The 23,284-nt window shown below is 41.1% G+C and overlaps 2 protein-coding genes across 2 annotated transcripts in view; one reads left to right on the forward strand and one right to left on the reverse strand.

The window, feature by feature from the left end:
- LOC109431372 (E3 ubiquitin-protein ligase highwire) overlaps window positions 1–23,284 on the forward strand; it is a 146,459-nt gene that overhangs the window by 49,537 nt on the left and 73,638 nt on the right. The window lies entirely within an intron of this gene.
- Window positions 1–23,284, reverse strand: part of LOC115260725 (uncharacterized) — a 45,867-nt gene that overhangs the window by 5,334 nt on the left and 17,249 nt on the right. Inside the window, exons 3-7 of the mRNA XM_062845649.1 lie at window positions 4,538–4,808; window positions 4,335–4,480; window positions 4,077–4,262; window positions 3,903–4,006; window positions 2,176–3,329 (exon numbers count right to left, since the gene is read on the reverse strand). Coding sequence (XP_062701633.1) covers window positions 2,176–3,329; window positions 3,903–4,006; window positions 4,077–4,262; window positions 4,335–4,480; window positions 4,538–4,808 — 1,861 coding nt within the window. The remainder of the gene's footprint in view (window positions 1–2,175; window positions 3,330–3,902; window positions 4,007–4,076; window positions 4,263–4,334; window positions 4,481–4,537; window positions 4,809–23,284) is intronic.

Raw genomic sequence — 23,284 nt, forward strand, 5'->3', positions numbered from 1 at the left:
AGGCCAGTATCTGAAAAGGACGCAAAGAAAGGTTGTTGAACCGAGCACAGCCTTGCATGATCGCCTCTCAGGTCACAGACTCACCGATGCCCTTCCCCGAGATCTCGATCTTATGACATAGCAGGTAAACGTGATACTCCAATGTGAACAGTTCATAGGCCACAACTCTCAGAACTCATAAGCCTGTTATCGATCACCTACAGTGACCCTAAGCCTATCTTTACCAACCATGTCAATGGCGACATCATGAACGCTTAGTCAGATCCTTGCTGATCTAAAGACGAACAGTGAGTTCGTCCACAACACTTCATCCCCAAATGGCGAAAACAACGATCAGTATCTCCTCAACTCTATTCCACTGGTCCGTGAGATTTGTGTTACTGGACAAACAGACACATTAGAACAAGCTGAGTCGAACGTAGGCACCATACAATCAACAGCGCGTGCTTCCCATCAGCGTGGAAAAGTGCATATATGGTTCCAATCCATAAAAGTGGTAGTGCAAGTAATGTGGAAAATTACAGAGGAATATCGATTCTGAATTGCCTTGCCAAGGTGCTCGAGTGCTTTGTGTACGATGCAATCAAATCATCGACCACTCACATTATCTCAGAATGTCAACACGGCTTCGTAAGCAAAAGATCAACGGTATCCAATATGATGGTTTACATCCCTTTCGTCAGCCAAGCACTGGGAGAACGTAGACAAGTCGATACAATCTATGTTGACTTTGCGAAGGCGTTTGATACCTTGTCACACGATGTTATCACCAGCAAGATGAATCACCTTGGATTCCCTACATGGCTATGCTCCTGGATAAATTCATACCTTATCGACCGGAAAGCGTTTGTCAAGTGTGGCCCTGTTTCGTCTTCTACATTTTCAATAACTTCAGGGGTGCCACAAGGAAGCCATTTAGGTCCTTTGCTGTTTACTTTGACCATCAATGATATTTGTTTAGCTATTGATTCAGAAAAAACTATGTTTGCAGATGATCTAAAATTTTATAGAATAATTAAGTCAAATTCTGATAGTGAAGCTCTGCAAAATGACCTGAATTCACTCGCTGAATGGTGTGTAGCTAACAAAATGCAAATCAATGTGAAAAAAACTAAGGTACTATCGTTATACCGTGGTGAAGTCGGTGTCATTCACCAATATAGCTTAGGAAACAGTAAGATTGAGAGAGTAACTTCCATTCGAGATCTTGGAATTATTGTTGATAGAGCTCTAACCTTTAAGGAACATCTTTCGGTAACAGTTTCCAAAGGCTTAACAACACTTGGATTCCTTATTAGGAATAGTAAGGATTTTGACGATGTTTATGTACTCAAGACAATCTATTGTTCACTAGTTAGAAGCATATTAGAATATGGCATTCAAATCTGGGCTCCTCGTCAAATAGGTGAAATCAGATTACTGGAAAGCGTTCAAAGAAAATTCATTAGGTATGCATTGCGATCTCTTCCGTGGAACGATCCTATTCGCTTACCACCTTATGCAAGCAGGTGTAAGTTGATTAACCTAGAAATCTTAAGTGATAGAAGCGAAATGCTACGTAAAATGTTTGTGTTTGATGTTCTGCAAGGTAATATAGAATGTAGTTCCCTCGTGGCAGCATTACCTATTCATGCTCCGTCAAGGATATTGAGGGAGTATGAATTTCTAAGAATACCAAATGATGGCCATAGGAGTTTTTTTAATCCGCTTGTGGAGTGTTGCCGTCTATTTAATTCTGCTTATGATATGTTTGATTTTAGTATTAGTAAAATTATGTTTAAGAATAGGCTAAGGAACAACATTCAGTCTGTGCGATAGGAATATCTTAGACGTTGACCAATAAATAAATAAATAAATAAATGGTGTTAAAACGTTTATCACACGAACTGAATCATGAGCTGCATTAAGAGAACCAACCATCTGGGTCATAATTGCAACGTGCAACAGTCGAGCAATAACTTTCTCAAGTGGATCTTGAAACAATACGTTTGATTCGTCGAGACAATGGAGTCGTATAAAACCCAACAGGAAAAAAATCGATAATTCTAGTCTAGGTAAATCCTAGCATCCTACTATGTAGTGAATATTTGTACCTTCTTGCATATTTTACCTCCACAGATCTCAAATCTGTACCACATCGAAAATGTTGTTTTCTTATTACTATTGCAAACCTACCTTTCGTAACGATTTGCACCGGTTCCGAATAGTGCGAATCGCTCAAATCCATCGGCGCAGAGTATTCGTTGATCAGCAGCGGTTGGGCCGCGCTCGTCAACTCGGCATATATGTGATCGGGTGCCCCCGTTCCCTGAATAATGGTTGTACCCTCCTGGGGGGCCGAAGGTTCAGCGTATATGGTTTCGTGCGGTGTAGGACTAGTGCTGGGGGCAAGATGACGATACAGTATGCCGGTGAACGCCACAAAATCATCGCCACTGTTTTCGCATTCGCTTAGGCAATTCAGGATGTTGCCGATGATTTTCACTTTTCCACTCTCGGTGAAATGGCCATCCAGAAGCTCGTTTGTGTGTTTGGATATGGCTTCATACCTTTCCGGTGATTGCTTCTCCTTGATTGTTTCTAATGTTTGATTGATAATCTTTTTGTCATCCTTAGAAAATGCTTTCGATGGCTTGTGTGTCATGGTAAAGGAAGCATTCGATATTACGTCTCCGGATTCATCTGAGCACCTCCTGCGGCAGACTTTGAAAATGACTATGGACAAAATTATAATTATCAGCAAGACTACAACAGTCCCACCAATTATAATGTATTGATAGTAATCACTGTATTGGAGTGACTCGATTTCATCCGGGCTTACGAAATGCGGTTCCACCTTTTTCTCCTTTTGACTGCGTGAGCAATCGATTGTTCGTGTTGTTTCATCACAGACTTGTTGCATGTACACTTTCACATTGAATGTGGACGCGTTGAAGCAGTACTTCAACGTTTCATCTATTCTACAGTAGCTCTCCGTTAGTAGTTTGTCGTAGTCTTGAAAATAGAGCTCCTGCAACCAGTGATCGTCGCAGTTGCACAGCTTGTTGAACGAAGTTTCACTCAAGGAACATTCCTTGTGTTGGAAGAAGCTGAAACTACGGATGGCTGGGAATGTCACGGAATTCCCGTGGAATTTGCAAACTTCCGGTGATGACGTTCTCTCCAGTGTGAAGTAGTTGAACTCTCCAAACGAGTTGTTCAAAAACTGTACACTCGTCCAGCCTTGCTTTTGGAAGAACCAATTTTTCCCCGTCACCTTGATTATGTTGTTGGTGATTTTGCTGGTAATTCCTGTGAATTTAATCGCATCGGCAGCGATTTCATCGATTCTGAAAGTAGAAATAATACATGTTGAAGTTAAAAATGTCAGGATTTAAGTTTTTATAAACTTTCTCTAATTTTTTTTTTTGTTAAACCTGTGAATGATACCAAGTTCATCACATGCATCATCTAGGCGATTATTTCAATACACAAAATAGTTTGAGCACGTATAAAGGAAGAAACTGACGTTGAATATGTTTCAGAAGTAAATCCAAGGCGCCGTCCACAATTTACGCAACGCTTCAGGGAGGAACGAGGGAAAGTACGGCTAAGCATTACGGTCCATACAAAAAAAAAATCAGGATTTTCATACAGAAAAGCGTAGAGAATTGTTTGATGATCTTTTTTGTAGTGACACGTGCTCACTTCTTTAAAAACAAAACAATATTAACAAATGTAGCAAACAGCACTTCAATCATTTGTTTAGTGCAAACAGTTATACCCTGCTAAGCAGTAAGAACAGCATCCCTATTTGTGTAATAGCATCACTTAAACCTAATTGATCAGCAATCATGTATACCGCAAGTACCCAGGTAGTAGGTAGTATCAATCGTATAAATACTAAACAGCCATTTACTTACACGTTATTTTGCATGTTGAAAATCATCATTCCACTGTCAGCTATGAAGCTTTTCTCGATCTTCCGTATCTTGCAAGCGGTCATGGTGAAATATCTACAGAGAAGCTGTTGGGACAGAGCAATAGATACATAAATTTCAGAGTCATCCCATATCGATATAGTTTGCATGCATTACCTTCTCGGTGATTGCCTCCGACTTCAGAACGTCTATCCTGCAGTTTTCGAATATCAATGAGTCTATTTTATTCACATCGAACGCTTTGGCTGAGATCTCTTCGATGGTGCTGTTTATGAACTGTATCTGCCGGAACGACGCCCTCAGTTCGAACAGGGTTTTTATTGCACTGTTGACGATGTCGATCTGTTTAGAATAACATATTCATATTAGCAAAATATTTGAATCTGGTTCCATTAGTCGTGCATCACAATGTACCTTTGTTGAAATCGAGTTTCTGAACGCATCTTCCTGTATTCGGATGTCTCTGACACCGTTGAAAAGTATCTCGCTCTCCGCTACGGAAAATGCCTCGGGCATAATGATAACCTCCTGTGCTCTCGTCACATTGAGCTTAAATTCTTCTGTAAAATGTTGAAAAATAATCATTTTCTGAAATTTTCTATACCGATTTCACTTACGACAAAACGTATGTTTGCTGAACACAACCGTGTGGATGTTGTACACCTCCAGCTCCGGGTAGGTCCCATTATTTCGACAGAGCGCTTCGTCCAGGAACTCCACATGCTCGCGACCATCGTTTCCAGCGAAATTGCCCGTTACGAGCATTCGATTCAATAAGCAGCCCTCGAACTGTTTCGTGTGGATCAGCACTCGTGCGTGACGTTGCACTAGCAGCAAGTTGAGGCTTTTGGCCTCCTTGGGAATGTAATATTGTCCAGATAGCGTCAGCTGAAAAAAAGGAAGATACGGGTCAAATTAATTGCTTAAATTTTATATACAGTATTTATTAATATTAATAATTCATTATTATATAAGTACCATTCCATAATACCGAACCCCGGATGGAACCTTGCGGGAGTCCTGAGGTTATGTGAAAGCACTTCCGACCCACCTCTGTGTCGTAAACTAATACTCGATTCTGGAAGTAACTTATAGAATCTTGTACAGGTATTCGAGTATCACCAGACGCAGGAGCGCATCGGCAATAGCCGGCCAACTGGCGCTATTGCACGCGTTCCTTACATTCGGAGTCACGGTTTTTGTAACCGACAGGATAGCGTAGCCATTTACACCCTCTGTGTACCTCAACATTCTATTGAGGATGATCTTTTCGAGCACCTTACCCGCCGTGTCGATCAAGCATATTAATCTATGTGCCGACGGGTCTCCGGTCTCCGGGTGGTTTCCCCGTCTTTGGCAATAGAACCAGGCTCTGCCTCTTTCCAACTTCTGGAAAAACTCCCTCGTCCAGGCATTTCTGCATGGCAGACCTGAACATCTCGGGAGTTTCTGCGATAACTACTTTTGAGGCCATGTTCGGATCTCCGTCCGGACGTGGGGCCTTATCTACGCCAAGGGACTTTGTTATCCCCGCAAGTTTCACTTCGGTGACTCTCTCCTCATCGCCAGCCCCAGTCCCGGCTGCGCTATTCTACAAAACGAGGCCAAGGACTAGGATCATGACGCGGAAAAAGCCCTTCGACGATCCCCTCCAACATCTCTAGAGATTACTCTGTATTACACCTCTCGTTTGGCCTCTCGTTTAGACCATTGCGATCTTGTAGGCATCACCCCACGGATTCGCATTCACACTCTGACAGAGATCCTCGAAGTACGCCTTTTTGCTTGCCCTTATCTCGGTCTTCAGCGCGGCTTATTTAGTGGCGAACACCACCCGCCGTTCGTTTCGCTCTTTCTCAGATCGTGCTCGCTGCATCCGCCGCCTAGCCCGTAGGCAGGCGCGGACCAGATCAGCAATCACTTGAGTCCACCTAGCCGGTGGTCTCCCATTCCTAGGGTGGACTCGCCTAGGCATGGTCGCATCGCACGCACACGAGAGCACCGCTACCAGCTTGTAGTCGTCTAAACCAAGTAGGTTTCGCTCACAGCGGAGCGTCTCCCTTCGTCGAAGTATGATGTCTTCCACCTGCGAGGGCTTGGCCTTGGCCTATCCGCCTCTTTCTCGTCATATAGTCCGGCATCTCCGTGAATTGCTCGATCAGCCACCGTGGAGGCGCATAACAGCTACAAAAGAAGACCCTGTTTACCTTGGCGACCACGAAGCCCTCATAGGTAGTAGACACCAACTCATGGACGGGGCATTTTCCCATGGTCCATATCGCTGCCATTTTTCTGGACCCATCCACGACACAATTGCCGTTGCCGGTGGATACTCGGTACGGGTCCGCTATGATCCGCTATGATCCGTCCCCCACTCAGAAGCCGCCTGACAAAGCAGTTGCTGAGCTGCGTCACAGTGGTTCAGGTTCAGCTGCGTTACCTGCACTGTATGTTATTTGTTCACTGCGGCTTTCTTGAAGGCCGGGCACCTTGGACCACCCGTTGGGTGCCTGTTGTTACGGATTTCCTGGTACAAATCAGACAAATGGGTGGACTCGTGCAGTCTTGTGCCCTATTGCCTTCGGCGCCACATCTCCTACACAGTTTGCTCCTGTCAGGGCCTTCGCAGTCCCATAACTTGTGTCCTGGGACACCTGAAACAAACCTCCGGTGGCTCGTGAAAGGTCAGATGACATTCGTACCAGCCTACTTTGATAATCGCCCACCACAGCACAGGTAGCTGAACCAAGGCTACCTGTGTCTCTGCGGCCCCTTTCGTAGTCAAATGGCAACGGTGGCCATCTGCACGCCGCAGTGCCGTGACGAGTTCTTTCGCATCGGTAACCTCGTCTAGGTATTTTTTTTTCAGAGCCGTCTCTGCTGTAAGAGCCCTCACCTCTACCTCTTTGCCAAGGACCTCTTCCGCAAAACTTTTGTAGACGGCGCCCTTGCGTTCCTTGTCGCGCTTCGGTTCTAGGATCATTTCACCCGTACGAGTACGTCTGATACCGCACACATCGGCTTCAGATCCACGAGCTTGGCGTCGCTTCTCATTGCCTTCAAGACGTACAAGTACTAAGATTGTTCGGTCTTGATGACTAGCGCGTCGCCTTTCTCGCGCTTGGCACCTACTCCTTTACGACTTCTTGGTTTGGCGTTCCTAACCCTTAAATGCGCACGACAATAAAAAACTGATTTAAAAAATAAATTTTATTTACAACACACTAAAGACTCCTAATCGTTAGACAAATGGTATATTGAGAAAGACGTTTTGTTACGTAGGTATGGGTATGTTGTTTTAAAACAACACTGCGCCTTTATCGAAGAACGAGGGCTTCGAGTTTAAATTGAAACTTTAACGATAAAATTACTTTTATTGTCAGATTTAATCGACAGTTACTTACAAATCATTATGATACTTGTAGAAACAATTGTTATTTCTTGTATTGCACAAAGGAACTCTGCATTTTTCGCAGTAGTTATATGTAAACCCCTTACAATCGGGATACTTGCATCGGATTTGTTTATCCGACCACACCCCCCAATGAGAAACTTGATCCAACCGAACTGCAGTTGTTGGTGCTGCTTGAGCAGGGCCTTTGTGTTTCTTCTGCTGAAGCTTCGTAGCTATTCCTGAGCTGCTTGGCCTTCCACGTTTTGCCGATGGTAATCCAACATTACAAAGAGTGTCCGCCAAGTGTAGCCTAAATTCCCGAAGATTCAACGGCTTTCATTTGATTCGATGATTAACTTTCTTGTAAATGATCCATGAATTCACGACCGTCATATCTACAAGATGATGGAACAGGCGTCTGGTCCATTTACGACTTTTTACAGTTATTTTGTAACGACCAATGAAGCTGTCCATAAGGTCCACTCCACCCATATGTGCATTGTACTCCCTTACAGCTTTCGGACATTGTATAGAAACTCTTTCGTGTATTTTCTTGTCATACCGGGCGATTGTAATGGTTGGTTCTGCTCCAACATACGTCGACAGCAAGTTAACAGGCTTATTGTCCTTCCAAATAATTGCGCTGACGTCGACACCTTCTATAGTAGTAAGGCACTCTTGGTGAAATTCTCTGGGAATATTCTTCTTCATTATTTCCTTCCTATCTGGAAGTTTTGCGTTTCTCAATCGGTTCACTCTTACTGTGCCGAGAGAATAAATGCCCTCCTTGGCGAGGTGTGTAACAAGAGGAAGCGAAGTATAGAAGTTATCGAAGTACAAAATATGGTTTACATCCCGCGGCACGTTTCTGGTTAGTCTTGTAACTACATTTGCAGTCTCGCCCATATTTGGTTCATCTGACAGAAGGTCTGTTTGCTTACCGCTACCAGAATAAACCTCGAAGTCGTGAGCAAATCCCTCCATACTACAAAGTAGGTACAACTTGAATCCCCATTTATGTGGCTTATTCGGTAGATATTGCTTCATATAGTGACCTATCTTTGTAGCACACATTTGCTCATCGATCGACAACTTTTGTTCCATTGGAATTGTGCCGAAACGTTCTCTAAGAGACTCTATAACTGGCCGTATCTTATAGAGCTTGTCATGCTGAGGATGACCCTTAGGCAAGAACCCATCATTGCTGTTAAAATGAATAGCATTGCTAATCTTGATGAAGGTTTTCTGTGGCATAGTTGTCCTATCGTAACCATATTTGTTACTCCAGTATGACTTCGTGTTTGGAAATTTTGCAACAGAGCTTTATATCAATATACCCAAATACTTGTTGAAGTCGGTTCTGGAGATTCTAACTGGATTGGAGATGTTATTTTGAGTTGCATAGCTGTTGCTTTCCTCGACGATCTTGTCCTTCAAGTCCGTCGTGAAGAAGTAGGAAAAAAAAGTCGTACGGCGTATTACAATCCATCAACTCATCGGGCCAGATGCTCTCACCCTGGAAAGCGATCTTGTTTTCATCAAAATGCATGTGTCCATTCCTCCAGACAGGTTTAGAGATAGTCCTTTTGAGATTCTTGGGTGGTTTATTCGAGGGTCCAGGTTTCTCATCCGCTTCATCTGATAGCTCTTGCGGGATATCCTCGTCGTCTTCAGATTCCTGGTCGGAGTCCTCAAGATCCTGTATGAGCTGATGTACGGATGTGTAGTATGCATGCTCATCCTCTACATCTGAATCCGATTGCTCAAACCCATCCTCGGAATCATCTAGATTCTCCAGATACCGCAGAATTTGCTGGTCAATAGATCGTGACATGTCTACCTGCTGGAAGCAAACATTAAATGCAGCGAAAGCGCAATGTTGTTTTAAAATAACAAACAGATTTTTGAAGAAAAACTTAAGTTTACTTTAGTTTTTGATCAAAATAATGTCAGATCATACGAAGCAGGAATGTTTCTGTTGGGTTAGACATTTTTTCTCACGACTTACCAGTGAAATTTACAATAAATAACTGTAGAATATCAGCGGCAGTTACACTTGTTGAGAGGGTTTAGCTTTCGGAGTTTTGTCAATAAATAAATCAAACAAAACACTTCAGCACAGTGCTCCCAGTTGGCAAGATTCTTCATTAGTTACAATAACAATTCTGGTACATAATTTATGTAAAAAAAGTGAAGGTCAATTATTTTGGAGCGTTTTTAGGTATGTTGTTTTAAAACAACATTGCGCATTTAAGGGATAATCTCCTCGACCTGCGGTTTACCCTTCTTCTTCTTCCGCTCGACTTTCGTCCAAGGTGGATTCTCCCCTTGGTGCACCCTACTCTGTGTTTGCTGAGGGCCTTTTCAGACCCACCCTTCCCAGCTTTGTGGGACGCCTGGCTGGGGTCCGACTTACTGCCGACATTCGGGGTTAGTATCCTCCTAGCCCTGCGAGCACCGCCAGACAGCTCCGCAACTGAGGTTTCCACCCTATTCAGCGTCTGGTTAGTAACCTTAAAAAAATCTATATCGCCCCAGCCCTAGGAAATATTGCTCTAGAGCACATGTACAATAAGTTTTATTCAATTTAATTTTGGGAAACGCATTTTTTTGGCATAGCAGTAGTTGTTCAAAGTCGAATAAAACAAGTTTTAAGACATGTAAATATCTGCTTTTGATGCTCATGCAAAAGTCCACTGTGGATGCAATTCGCAAACTTATTATTATTTTTATTTTTTGAGATTTCGCATTTCTTTTTTCAACCAAGATCAATGCTACCAGCATCAAGAGAAATATAATGCCCACAAGTACACGCGGCGAATGATGTGTCTTCAAGTTTACCAGTCAAAAATAGAATCCCTAGAGAGCACACTGCACGGCACGATAGAAAGCGGATGACGGAAAAATCATCCCGGTAAGGTCGTTTCCACTTTACCATTCATGAAAATAAATTGGATAGACCATTGCCAGACTCCAAACGAGAAGCTAAATGTCTGAATCGAAACACTGGATGGAAGTATTTTTCAGAATGGCTTTTTTTTATCAAAATTGAAATTTTAGTATTAATAGTCTTAATAACAAAAATCGTTTCCACTTATTTTCCCCACACAGGCGCCTAAATGAAGAATAGATATTGTACTTCAGTATGTTACTTTTTTTTCTTTTTGACGTCACATAACATTTAAGTCAGAGCGTGCTTCTCAGCTTAGTGTTCTATTGACCGTTCCACGGGTACTAATTTAGGGCGTTTTGGTCACCATTTCGCATTTGTATACCATGTGGCAGGTATAAATTACGCGATGCCCAAGGAAGTTTATCACGAAAAGTTCCTGATAAATATTGACTGAATTATTAGCGGAAGGGCCCGTAATAGAAAACCCTGCCCAAACCTTCCCAAACCCGATCTAGTCTCATCAAGAAATATTCATACGAGACGTAAACATCCACACTTAGGTCTCCATAATTCGTTGAAAGGGTGAATACACCCGGATAAACCGGAAGCCTTCAACAAACGACACAACCTAAGCGTGGTAGGTAAATTGTGCTTAATAAAATTTATTCTGGGCCTACACAACATAACACGCGGTTGACCCGGCTGTTTGCATAGCCCTGCAGTGCATACATACGCCCAGCTAGTCTGCCAGTCAGTCAAACATACGATTACATAAGCGCTGCATTTTCAACACTACTTGCTTGTTTCCGCCCGCATAAGGCACCATAATAATCAGTTTAGGTTCTTCAATCGGCGGCGGCGAGGCGATAAACAAGCGCTTCTTACTCGGTGACATGATACATTATGAGCTGACAGAGTGTCACTCTGGTGTTGCTGCTGCTGGTGCCACGACCGACCACCAACATCGGCGGAACCAGTTACGGCAAATTTCTAACAAATTTAGTGCAGTATGGCGGAGTGGCAATGATAGGAAATCTTCTTGTTATATCTAAATTTCTTATGCGCTGTTCAAAATCTACGTAGACTCATTTTTAGCCATCTTTTCGAAGACTTTTATCCATACCAAATTTTCGAAATTTGTATGGACCGTAAGCTTTGGCCAGATGGATTAATAGGCGCCATGGAGAAGTTACATTCCACCTGATACAGGTCCTTTCAGGTCATGGTTGCTTCCGACAGTATCTACACCGTTTTGAGCATGTGAATTTTTCCGAATGCCCAGTGTGCAATGGTTTAGAGGAAACGGCGGAACACGTGACCGTATGCTTGCCACATGCGGAGTGGACACAACTCCGGACAATCTTGTCCAGAGGATGTGTAGGGATGGCATTCCAACGGTGGCTGTCAAAGCGGCCATCAAGACGAGCCCTGACATGGTCAGACTGGCTAAATATACAGAGATTTTTGGATAGAGCCGAGTCCCCGGATAGGTAAAAAAGGCAAAAATTGGTTCTATTGCTCAAGCACGGGAAGCCACAAGACCACAAGACGGAGGTGGTGGTGGTGAACAACCGCAAGTCTGCACAACAGGCAGTGGTCACAACGGGCGGGTGCACGATCGAGTCGTGTCGCTCACTGAAGCTTCTTGGAGTCATGGTCGACGACAAGTTGAACTTCAGTAGTCATGTCGAGTATGCTTGTAAGAGGGCGAGCGTGGCGGTTACGGCATTATCTATGATGATGTCTAACATTTCGGCAGTTTTCTCGAGTAAGCGAGAGCTGCTCGCGTCAGTAGCGGTGTCCATACTACGGTATAACGCCGCTGCATGGCCGAATGCGCTCAAAGTGAAGCGGAATGTAGAAAGACTAGAAAGCACACACAGGCTAATGTGCCTTAGAGTGGCCAGTGCATACCGGACCGTCTCGAAAGACGCACAGATCGAAAAGAGAGTGTAAATTTTTGTGACATATAATACACATGATTGGAGCGTGGGATTTCACAGAGGGTTACTCGACATATCCTGTAAATCCCTTGAAAAATCAGGTAAACTTCCATTATATGTCATGTAATTCAGCATGACTTAGAGTTTTTACATGACATATAACACAAATTTACATGATATATCGTGTAAACCATCATAAATGGAAGTTTACATGACTAAAATGAAGTTTACATGACGTGTAAACTTCATTATTTTTATCTGTGCGCGATATGCGTGCTAGCGGGCATGATGCCGATAGCACTAGTGCTGGCCGATGATGCTGAGTGCTACGAATAAAGAGGTACAAGAGGTCCATGATGAAATGGCAGAGAGTCTGGGACTCTCAGGCTCATACCGAGCGTGTCCCGGTGGACTTGTACACAGATCGAAAAAAGAGTGTAAATTTCTGTGACATATGATGCACATGATTGGAGCGTGGGATATCACAGAAGTTTACATGACATATCATGTAAAAGTCATAAAATATCATGTAAACTTCCATTACATGTCATGTAATTCAGCATAACTCTTAGTATTTACATGACATATAACACAAATTTACATGATATATCGTGTAAACCATCATAAATGGAAGTTTACATGACTAAAATGAAGTTTACATGACGTGTAAACTTCATTATTTTTATCTGTGCGCGATATGCGTGCTTGCGGGCATGATGCCGATAGCACTAGTGCTGGCCGATGATGCTGAGTGCTACGAATAAAGAGGTACAAGAGGTCCATGATGAAATGGCAGAGAGTCTGGGACTCTCAGGCTCATACCGAGCGTGTCCCGGTGGACTTGTACACAGATCGAAAAAAGAGTGTAAATTTCTGTGACATATGATGCACATGATTGGAGCGTGGGATATCACAGAAGTTTACATGACATATCATGTAAAAGTCATAAAATATCATGTAAACTTCCATTACATGTCATGTAATTCAGCATAACTCTTAGTATTTACATGACATATAACACAAATTTACATGATATATCGTGTAAACCATCATAAATGGAAGTTTACATGACTAAAATGAAGTTTACATGACGTGTAAACTTCATTATTTTTATCTGTGCGCGATATGCGTGCTAGCGGGCATGATGCCGATAGCACTAGTGCTGGCCGATGATGCTGAGTGCTACGAATAAAGAGGTACAAGAGGTCCATGATGAAATGGCAGAGAGTCTGGGACTCTCAGGCTCATACCGAGCGTGTCCCGGTGGACTTGTACACAGATCGAAAAAAGAGTGTAAATTTCTGTGACATATGATGCACATGATTGGAGCGTGGGATATCACAGTAGTTTATATGACATATCATGTAAAAGTCATAAAATATCATGTAAACTTTCATTACATGTCATGTAATTCAGCATAACTCTGAGTATTTACATGACATATAACACAAATTTACATGATATATCATGTAAACCACCATAATACTAAGTTTACATGACTAAAATGAAGTTTACATGACGTGTAAATATCATTATTTTTATCTGTGTAGGCCCCATGGCGAAGTAAACTTTCACCTGACACAACTTCTGTCGGGCCATGGGTGCTTTAGATGGTACTTGCACAGGTTCGGGCATGCAGATTCGCCCTCATGTCCGGAGTGTGCAAATAGGGCGGAGACGGTAGAACACGTGCTCTTCGAATGCCCGCGCTTCACGGAGCAGAGGTCGAGCATGTAGGAGGTATGCGATAGGGATACTACTTCCGATAACATAGTAGAGAGGATGTGTACAGGGGTGGACCAGTAGAACGGTATCCACAATTGTGCTTCACCTCCAGAGGAAATGGCGGGCCGATCAACAGTTGGCCCCCTAGAGAACAGCTACTATATGTGATGGCTGACGTTTGAAAGTGAGAGTGCACAAGTACGCCCCCCTCTACGAAGTAATCCCTAACGGCCCACAGTGGGACGAAATCAAAAAAAGTGGGACATGGGTATTTACTCAGAAACTATTGGAATTAGCGTTATGTGGTCTTCTACAATGTTTCTTCATTTTACAAGTACTTTATTTTGATGTAATAAAATTTCATTTAAGGGTGGTATACACTTAGATAAAAAAATTAACTTTTTTATTTTGCGTCAAAATTGAAAAATGTCTAAGAAAACATTGTAGATATTGTATTTAGAAGAAACTTTGTCGAAGACCAAAAAATTCTATCTCGCAGTTTAACAAAGTTATAGGGCAAAAATGGTGTATATGTCCCTTAAAATCGATTTTTCGAAATATCTTTTTAGAATGAATTTTCCCAGTTTTCCAATGTTCAGGAAAGTTGTAGATACTGTAAAAATACACATTTTTTCTGAAGACAGCAAATGGCTATCTTTTCGTTTAAAAGACTTAGGAATGTTTTTCTTACTTTTTTATACCAACTTTAGGGGGATAGATCATACAGAATAGCGGCTATTAGCAGCTAATTTCCACGTTATGTTTTGCATGAACTTACACCCTTTCGATACATATGCAAAACACAACGGGATCGAGTGGGATTCACTACACTTTTTCAATTTATGTATCGTAAGATTTTAACACAAATACCCCACTTAACAAACAGTATGTTTAAAAGATTTTTTCAATTTTTTTTTTTTTTTATTTTGACTTTGATCTGCAAAGTTGAAGATGCTCAAAAATACACGGTTTTACCAAATAGACCAGATTGCAGAGCTCGATTATGTAAAAAACATCAAATCCTGAGAACTAATAAAGACAAATTAAAAAAAAAACAGTTATTTGGAGATAATATTTTTGCTACTACCCCGGTTGGCACAAGAAGGTGTAGATCACAGAGAGCACGATGGGCGGGCCAGGTGGAGCGTGACCTGGCGAGCATTGGGCGCGACCGAGGATGAGAGCGGCAGCCACAAACCGAGTATTGTGGCGTACTATTGTTGATTATGTCTTGTCTTAAATGTGATGTTGAACAAATAAATGTATGTATGTATGTATCACTTTTCTCCTTCAAATCAACCTTAAACTAAACAGTAAACAGCTCTGACCTTTGAATATTAAATATTAGATTGGTTTGAAATCACTTTCAAAAATTACACTCTGACACACTCTGACTGACCTCGATATATCTAAAACCAGAACACGTACAAAAATACCGCCTCCAGAAAAGTTGTTGCTTATTTGGGCTTAATAACTTTGCTGAAGACAGCATCTTTGTAAGTCCTCAGGATTTGGAGATATTGAGGTCAGTCAATGTGATGCAATATTGCTGCAATATTTTTTGTAGGTCTATACTTATGCCGGGTAGTGTATTTCTATGCATCTACAACTTTACCAATCAAATACAAAATAAAAAAAATGTTTTGAAATCATCTTTCAAACATACTGTTTGTTAAGTGGGGTATTTGTGTTAAAATCTTAAGATACATATATTGACAAAGTGTAGTGAATCCCGCTCGATCCCGTTGTGTTTTGCATATGTATCGGAAGGGTGTAAGTTCATGCAAAACATAACGTAGAAATTAGCTGCTAATAGCCGCTATTCTGTGTGATCTATCCCCCTAAAGTTGGTATAAAAAAGTAAGAAAAACATTCCTAAGTCTTTTAAACGAAAAGATAGCCATTTGCTGTCTTCAGAAAAAATGTGTATTTTTACAGTATCTACAACTTTCCTGAACATTGGAAAACTGGGCAAATTCATTCTAAAAAGATATTTTGAAAAATCGATTTTAAGGGACATATACACCATTTTTGCCCTATAACTTTGTTAAACTGCGAGATAGAATTTTTTGGTCTTCGACAAAGTTTCTTCTAAATACATTATCTACAATGTTTTCTTAGACATTTTTCAATTTTGACGTAAAATAAAAAAGTTAATTTTTTTATCTAAGTGTATACCACCCTTAAGTGAAATTTTATTACATCAAAATAAAGTACTTGTAAAATGGAGAAACATTGTAGAAGATCACATAACGCTAAATCCAATGGTTTCTGAGTAAATACCCATGTCCCACTTTTTTTGATTTCGTCCCACTGTGCGGCCGTACCGCGGAGGCAAGGTCAGGTAGTGGCAGAATGAGGTTTTTCTAACCAACAGATTTTCTCATTCTATAAAAAAAGGATGTGTATGGTTGAGTTTGGCTGGAACGCCGTTTCAACGGCTATCACCTATATCATGCCGGGGTCCGTAGCGTATTGGCTACACGTTCACTTCATAAGTGGATGGTCAAGGGTTCGATCCCAGCCTGGCACTTGCAATTTTTCGTCAGTTGCTCTTCCCCCCGAGAGCGTCTGGCACCTTCAGTCAGAGCATATGCTCCAACGGACCCGGAAATCTGGATATCGGCTAACGGCAACTCATAATGGACCCCCAATCGGACTGGAAAAGGAACAAGAGCCACACATCAACATCCCAGTGCTCATCATTCTATCATGATAGGGTAGAAAATGAAAGCAGCGCAACGGAATCCAGTTCGATCTAGTAGAATTTTTATAGAATACATTTAGGCGCTGTACAAAGTATAAGTACAGCTTCCAATAGTAAGAAATCAAAGGTTGTTTTTCTCACAGATGGCGCCACCACATTAAAAGTAAAATCATTTTTCTTGTATGGACAAATCGCTGGCTTGCACTTGTTCCGCATCGCAGCGATTTGTACCCTGGGGCAAAAAGTTGCAACTTAGAAACAAAATCATTATGCCTACGCGTTTATTCCGGATTCATTACAGTAATAGAGAATTTATTACGCCACCATACAAATTGCAAGCTGTTTACTTCTTTTTTTCTGACTGGCATTTTCCACCCGTGCTGCGCATGATGTTTCCGAGTGGATAGGTGCAGGCGGCGCCACTGTATATGTGAAAAACACGTGGAACACGAGCGCCATCTATGATTCCGTAGCGCAAACTTTTCTGCTTGTTTACACTGTTATCACGTTTACCGCATTTATCAGAAAAGCGCCTCTACCGGCACTCTAGCAAAAACGCAGCTGATTACTTCCTATTGGAATCGCTCACGCAGTGCCCTAGTGGACAAATGAGCTGTAAATTAGGTTAAGTGATTGAAGAATAAAAAAATCACCCATATCGTCTGAGAGCTACAGAGGAGGTGGCGCGTGGACTCGGAGAATGGCTAGTTCAGATGCGGTACAAGAGGTGGTCCAGGGGTTTGGAGTAGGCTTCGTAGGTCATACCGGTGCCCTGCGTTCGAGATCGACCCTTACAGCGATTAAGTGGCCGCGGAGAGGAAGTCTCGGCAGCGGTGCTGTCGTGGCGTCGGTCTATTTGGCGCCCGTCGGGAAATTGGCTAAGCGCCAGCATGCTACCGTGCCAACCTCGATGGTGCGATGTGTACTAGCCCCTCTCTGAAGCAATACCTTCTTGGTGGTTCCGGAGAGACGTAGGGTTTGGCGACCATAGGAATATGTTTAGTAGGTACGAGGAGAGAGTAGTCCTGGCTTCTACTATTGTAGTAGAAGACGGCTTCAGCCCCACACTACCCTATCCTTGATATTAGGGTGTCTGTTTGCAGATTATCCTCCTATGGTTTAGAAGAAAAAAAATCCACCCCCCTCAGAGTCTACGTAGTTTATTGACAGGCCCTATTTATTGACTGTCCTATCTTTCTAATGGGATTCGTGCTAATTTATGGCATTTGAGATGTTTTAGTTTTAACTAACTAGGGTACTGGTTCCCTTATTAAGCATGTGGCTCCCATTTTCATCCTACGAAAAACAAAGGATTGAGGCGTTGTTTATTTTGTTTCTTATTTTTGTATTTTTTTTTTAGGAGTGAGCACGCATGAAAACAAAAAGAACGAAATTAATCGGTGCCGTAATCGCTAGTTTTCGAATAGGATGAATATGGGAGCGTGAGATTATTGATGGCACACATACCCTAGTGTGATCGGTAGGATACTCGGGTACCTTTTTCGATTTCAAGTCTCGACATCTAAAATTATTTATGCAATTAGTTGTATTGCGTTGTTTGCGTTTGTTGTTTTGCATAGGATGAAAATGGTAGCCATATGCTTAATAAAGGAACCAATACCCTATTTATCCAACGATGTTTTTTTTTAATCTAGTTCATTTATTTGGGGCTCAATCGCGTTTAACGCTTTGCGGAGCCAAAACTCATTTTTTGTATTTTATGTACAAATATAATTCTTATACACAGAGCCGTAGCGTGCGGTTGGCCAGGTTGGCCCCTGCCAAGGGCGCCAGTCTGAGAGGGGCGCCGAAAAGGCCGAAGGCTTGAAGAAAAATGGATGCTAATTTTGTCTTGAATATTATCAAATTTTCACTATTTTCAGATTGATGATATATTTTTTAATATTTAATATTCTAAAAAATAAATAAATAAGGTAACACTAGTTTATTTTGAGCAGGTAACATCATGGTAACCTGAGAATTCATCTACTATTTTATTTGTTTAGTTTTTTTTTATGAGAAATATGCTTTCAAAATTCTAGTGAAAGTTTCTCACATTTCCTTCGTATAAATTGAAATATTGCTTTTATTCCTTAAAAAAATGAATTTATCTAGGAATTTATTCAAAAGTTAGTCAAATGATTGTCCAGATATTTCTCTACGGATTTTATTAGATAGTCTTCCATTGTTCGACCGGAATAGGACAGATCGAGATATTAAACAGGCGTCCGTGTGGTTAGACCAAGTTTTCAGTGCAGTGTTGTTCCGTAGAATTTGTGATACCCCCGCCCCCCCCCCTTTAAGGGAAGGGCTTGGGGCTATATATCCGGACTACCTCCGTTCAGGACCTCGTATCCGTTATTAAGAACGGTCACACACGGCGGCTCGGAAGCCATCTTGACTAATCGCTAAGGAACCGCCATCGTCCCATTCAGGACGCTTCCCTCAGGCCGTTGGCCTTAATTGCCAAGGAGGGACCCTTCTCGGCACGGTCGTTCCGGTCCCGTCCTGGGCCGTGCCGATCCCGACAATGAAGGAAGACGCCTGCCACCCAAACACCACCCAGCTATGCCTGCTGGTCCCGTCGGCCAAGTACCGGGCCGAAACACCGCCATCATTCGCCATTCCGGCGAGAGTTCCGGCCGCACAGTAGGATCCAAGTCACTGTGTCGGCCATCGCACCCACAAAAACCCACGGCAGCGGTATGTACCGGTACGATCTAGATTAGGCCACACTTAACAAATTAATATACTTTATAACCCAGAACAACACCCACACGACACACTAAGAGTTTTAATAAAAATGTTTAAGAATGTGAATCTTCTTTGGTTTTCATACGTTGTCCGCGAAGCCCCTCCGATTACCAAGTAGCATGCCGGCCCTGAGACCCAGCTCGAGGGGTCTCATGCTACTGAGCTTGTCCCGGGAGTAATTGGGAGCCACTGTGGCTGCGGAGCAGCCCCAAAAGTCTCCGTGGTTACAATTGGGCAACAGTGTTGTTGTTTTCTCCATTTCTTGCAACATAAACAACACAGTTATCCAAAGTTTTGTTCAAACAGCATCAAATTAGGCAAGGAATCATAATACCCACGCTTTTTGCACCATTTCATTGCAGAAACGGAGAATTTACCTTCTCACCATACTAAAATTCAGCTCATTACTACAAATCTAGTACTACACCGAACGTGCTCCATTCTATCTAAAAATCTTTCAGTAATAAGTTTGTAAATTTTCTTCAAGGATACCTTCAGAAACTCTTGTGCAAATTCCTTCAAAAAATCTTCATGCTTCTTTTTCTCATTACCTACTTGTATATCACATTTTTTCTAGGTTTTTCCTGAAAAATATTCAATTTATTTCTTTAGAAATTTTCCTTCAAGAATTTTTATACAGATTCCTGCAGAAATATCTTTAAGGATTATTTTGAAACCCTTCAGTAGATTATTTCAGTAATTCCTTCATGGATTGCTATAGAAAATCTTAGAGATTCTTTGAGAAAATTCTTCCAGAGATTTCTTCAACAACTCACCCAGATTTTTTTTAGAATATCGTCTATATATTTCTTTAGTAATTTTATCAAAGAAGGTTCTAATATAGCTTAGAAAACCTACCTTCCGAAATTATTTCATGTTCACTAAAGATTGCTCCATACATTTCTGCTGGAAATCTTTCATGAATTTTCTCATAAATTCCTTCAGAAAACCATAAATTTGGAATTCCTTCAGTAATTTCTCTTGGTATTCCGTTGGCAATTCTACCAATGATTTTATACAAAACTTCTGCAACAAATTCTTTCGAAAACCTCCCTTTGATCCCTCTAGAAGTTTCTCAAGGATTTTTTTATAAACCCTTCTAGAGATTTTTTAAGAATATCTCCATCTTCAAGAGATTCATTGATCAATTTTTCGAAAATTCGTCCAAGTTATCTTTCGGAAATTGTTTCAGTAGTTCTCCACAAACTCTTCCAGGTATTCCTTTATGAGTTTCTTTACGAACTACTCCAGAAATCCCTGGAAGAACTACTAACATAAATTGCAATGAAAATTCTTGTTGAGATATCCCTGGATATGGACTGAATATTCCAGATGAATTCTTAAGAAATTCCTACATTATTTCATTTAGTAATTCCAGCAGAAAACCTTCTGGAGATTTTAACGAAAACTCATATAGAAATTTCTTCAGAAATTCGTTCTGGTTTTTATCCATGTCCATGGTTTGTCTAATGATAACTGCAAAATTTCTTACCGATCTTCTGGTAAATGTTTTTATTAAACTTCAGAACAATCCTTTGGTAATGTTATTGGAAAATTCTGGTAAAGCCAATCAAACTAATGGACGAAAATTGGTAAAATAGATCGGTTGAGGTTTGATGAAAACCCCTGAAACTCAATTAAGTATATTTAAAACAAAATTCTATTGAACAAAACATCCAGGAAAAAAAAACTAAAAAACAACTTTCTGTTTTGAAGAAATTTATGCATCATTTGTGTATGTAAGGATTCTGAAATGGCACTTTTAATAGTTGTGCTGGTCTTAGTGAGCTTCTTGAAATGCAAAAAATGTTCGTACTTAGGCTCGTATGAAACAAGTAAATTTTGGAAAGTTTTTGGGTGACTTCCATTGAAATTCCAAAAGAAAAACACTATAAAAAAATAAAAATTTAACAAAAATGTCCAATTTTCGAAGGGCGCCAATCTGGATACTTGCCAAGGGCGCCATACGTCCACGCTACGGCTCTGCTTATACAACATAGTTAGTACGAGACGGAGCCAGGATACTAGTGGCAGCTCGAGATTAGTGGGTCACATATGCTTTGAGGATGGGCTTAGTAAGGACTGAGGGTAAGGGTTCTCTGAAGCTCATCCGGAAGGTATAACGAAAAGGCATGTTCGTTGTCTTCATAGTGATTCAGCACCAGATTGTAGCGGGCTTTTCATCTGCTGGATGGCCAGGAACAACACAAAGACGAAAACAGAGGAAAAAAAAACTGGGGGAGAAAACACAAGAGAATTAAACCTTTATACAAGACAAACGAATAAAGTCGTAAATGCATAGCATATAACTGACATCGCGAGTGCCCAGCACATCTCTCACAAGAACAAAGGGTTGTCTACCTCGGGCCTCAAGGGTATCCAAAAGTAGTGCTCTGGAGGCGTCATTATCCGGGCATTGCCAAACTACGTGGTCGATGTCATCATAACCGGAACCGCACTTAGTACAAACATTGCTCAACGCGAGGTTAATCCTGTGTAAATGCGTGTCTAGCGAGTAATGGTTGGACATAAGCCTTGACATTACGCGAATGAAATTTCGACTTACATCCAAACCATGCCACCACTCTCGCAAGGAAACATAAGGAATAATGGAATGTAGCCACCGCACAGTGGCCGGAAGCCGGACAAAACCTCAAAAATCGACTTCAACTTTTTATTTTTTTAATATTTTTCTTTCAATATAGATACTTCAACTAAGAAAACCCCAAATTTTCAAGTCATTTGGTCAAAAATTGAGTCTTGTAGATTTTTTCAAAGTTGAGGTTTTGTGTGGTACTTTGCTAGTGTTTATTGTTTTTATTTTAAGAGCTTTCTTCATGAGCTCGTTGTAAAACTTAGGAAGCTTTGGATAATGTGACAATATTATTGTTGTTTTTGGGTATGAATAACCTTGCTATTTCATGGTTTGTTTGGAATCCAATCACAAAATTATTATATTTTGACAACATGCCAAAATATAGTCTTTTATGAAATTTTGGAGAAAAACTTCGTATTAACAAGATCCAGTACTTGTTTAGGAAACATCAGAAAACAACGACGTATCCCGGATCTGACGTGCAATTTTGTCTAGTTTTTGGCTATATAGGTCACTGTTTGCGCATTTTTGCGCTAAGCGCGAAAAAAATTTTTTTTGCTATCATGTCACAATGGAGCCGCATGGTTGTAGAGGAAGTGATATTGTTTGAAGTTTATATTTAATCTTAACACAATTCAAATTGAATTCGGAATACTGACAATTTAGTGTGATTCTCATTCTAGTAAAAGACCTTCACTAAGTCACGTGGTCATAAGGAGACGGGGGGGAGGGGGGTGGGGGGTCGGATTTGATAACTGAATGGCCACAGCTCTAACATTTTTTAAAAATTTATTTCATTTATTTTTTTAAATTATTTTATTTTTTGACAGAAAAACACAATAAGGTGGGCGCTCCAGTTAAAAAAGTAAGCTGGAGAGAAGGGGAGTGATGACTAAAAATGATTAAGCCTTTATTTACTTAGACGCTACCTACACCCCGCATTATTAAAGACCACCAAATACAACTAACTCTTTGATCCTTAAAAAAAATAAAGGCGAAAAAAATTTAACAATAACCACAAACCATTGCTCATTGGTTTTCTTAAACTTATCGTTTTTTCGATTCATCCTAATCGTTAGAATTGCTCAAAAAGCTTAGAAGCAATCTCGTCACGAACTTCAATCGTAGTTTCAATATACAGAGACACAATTTCGTCGACACCTTCGCGCTTCTTTTCTACACGCACAGTTTAAAGCGTAGTCATCTATACAATTGAAAAGGAATTCATTAAAGGGCGCAAAACGCTACGTTAAATATTTTCTGCGTTTACGTCGTGATTACCAAGGCAATCTTTGATTATTTTTCTCGATTTTTTTGTTGTTTTTTTATTCAAAAACTTGGAGTTTTATTGT

Source organism: Aedes albopictus, chromosome 1, assembly GCF_035046485.1.
Source record: "Aedes albopictus strain Foshan chromosome 1, AalbF5, whole genome shotgun sequence".
NCBI classification, from domain to species: Eukaryota; Metazoa; Arthropoda; class Insecta; order Diptera; family Culicidae; genus Aedes; species Aedes albopictus.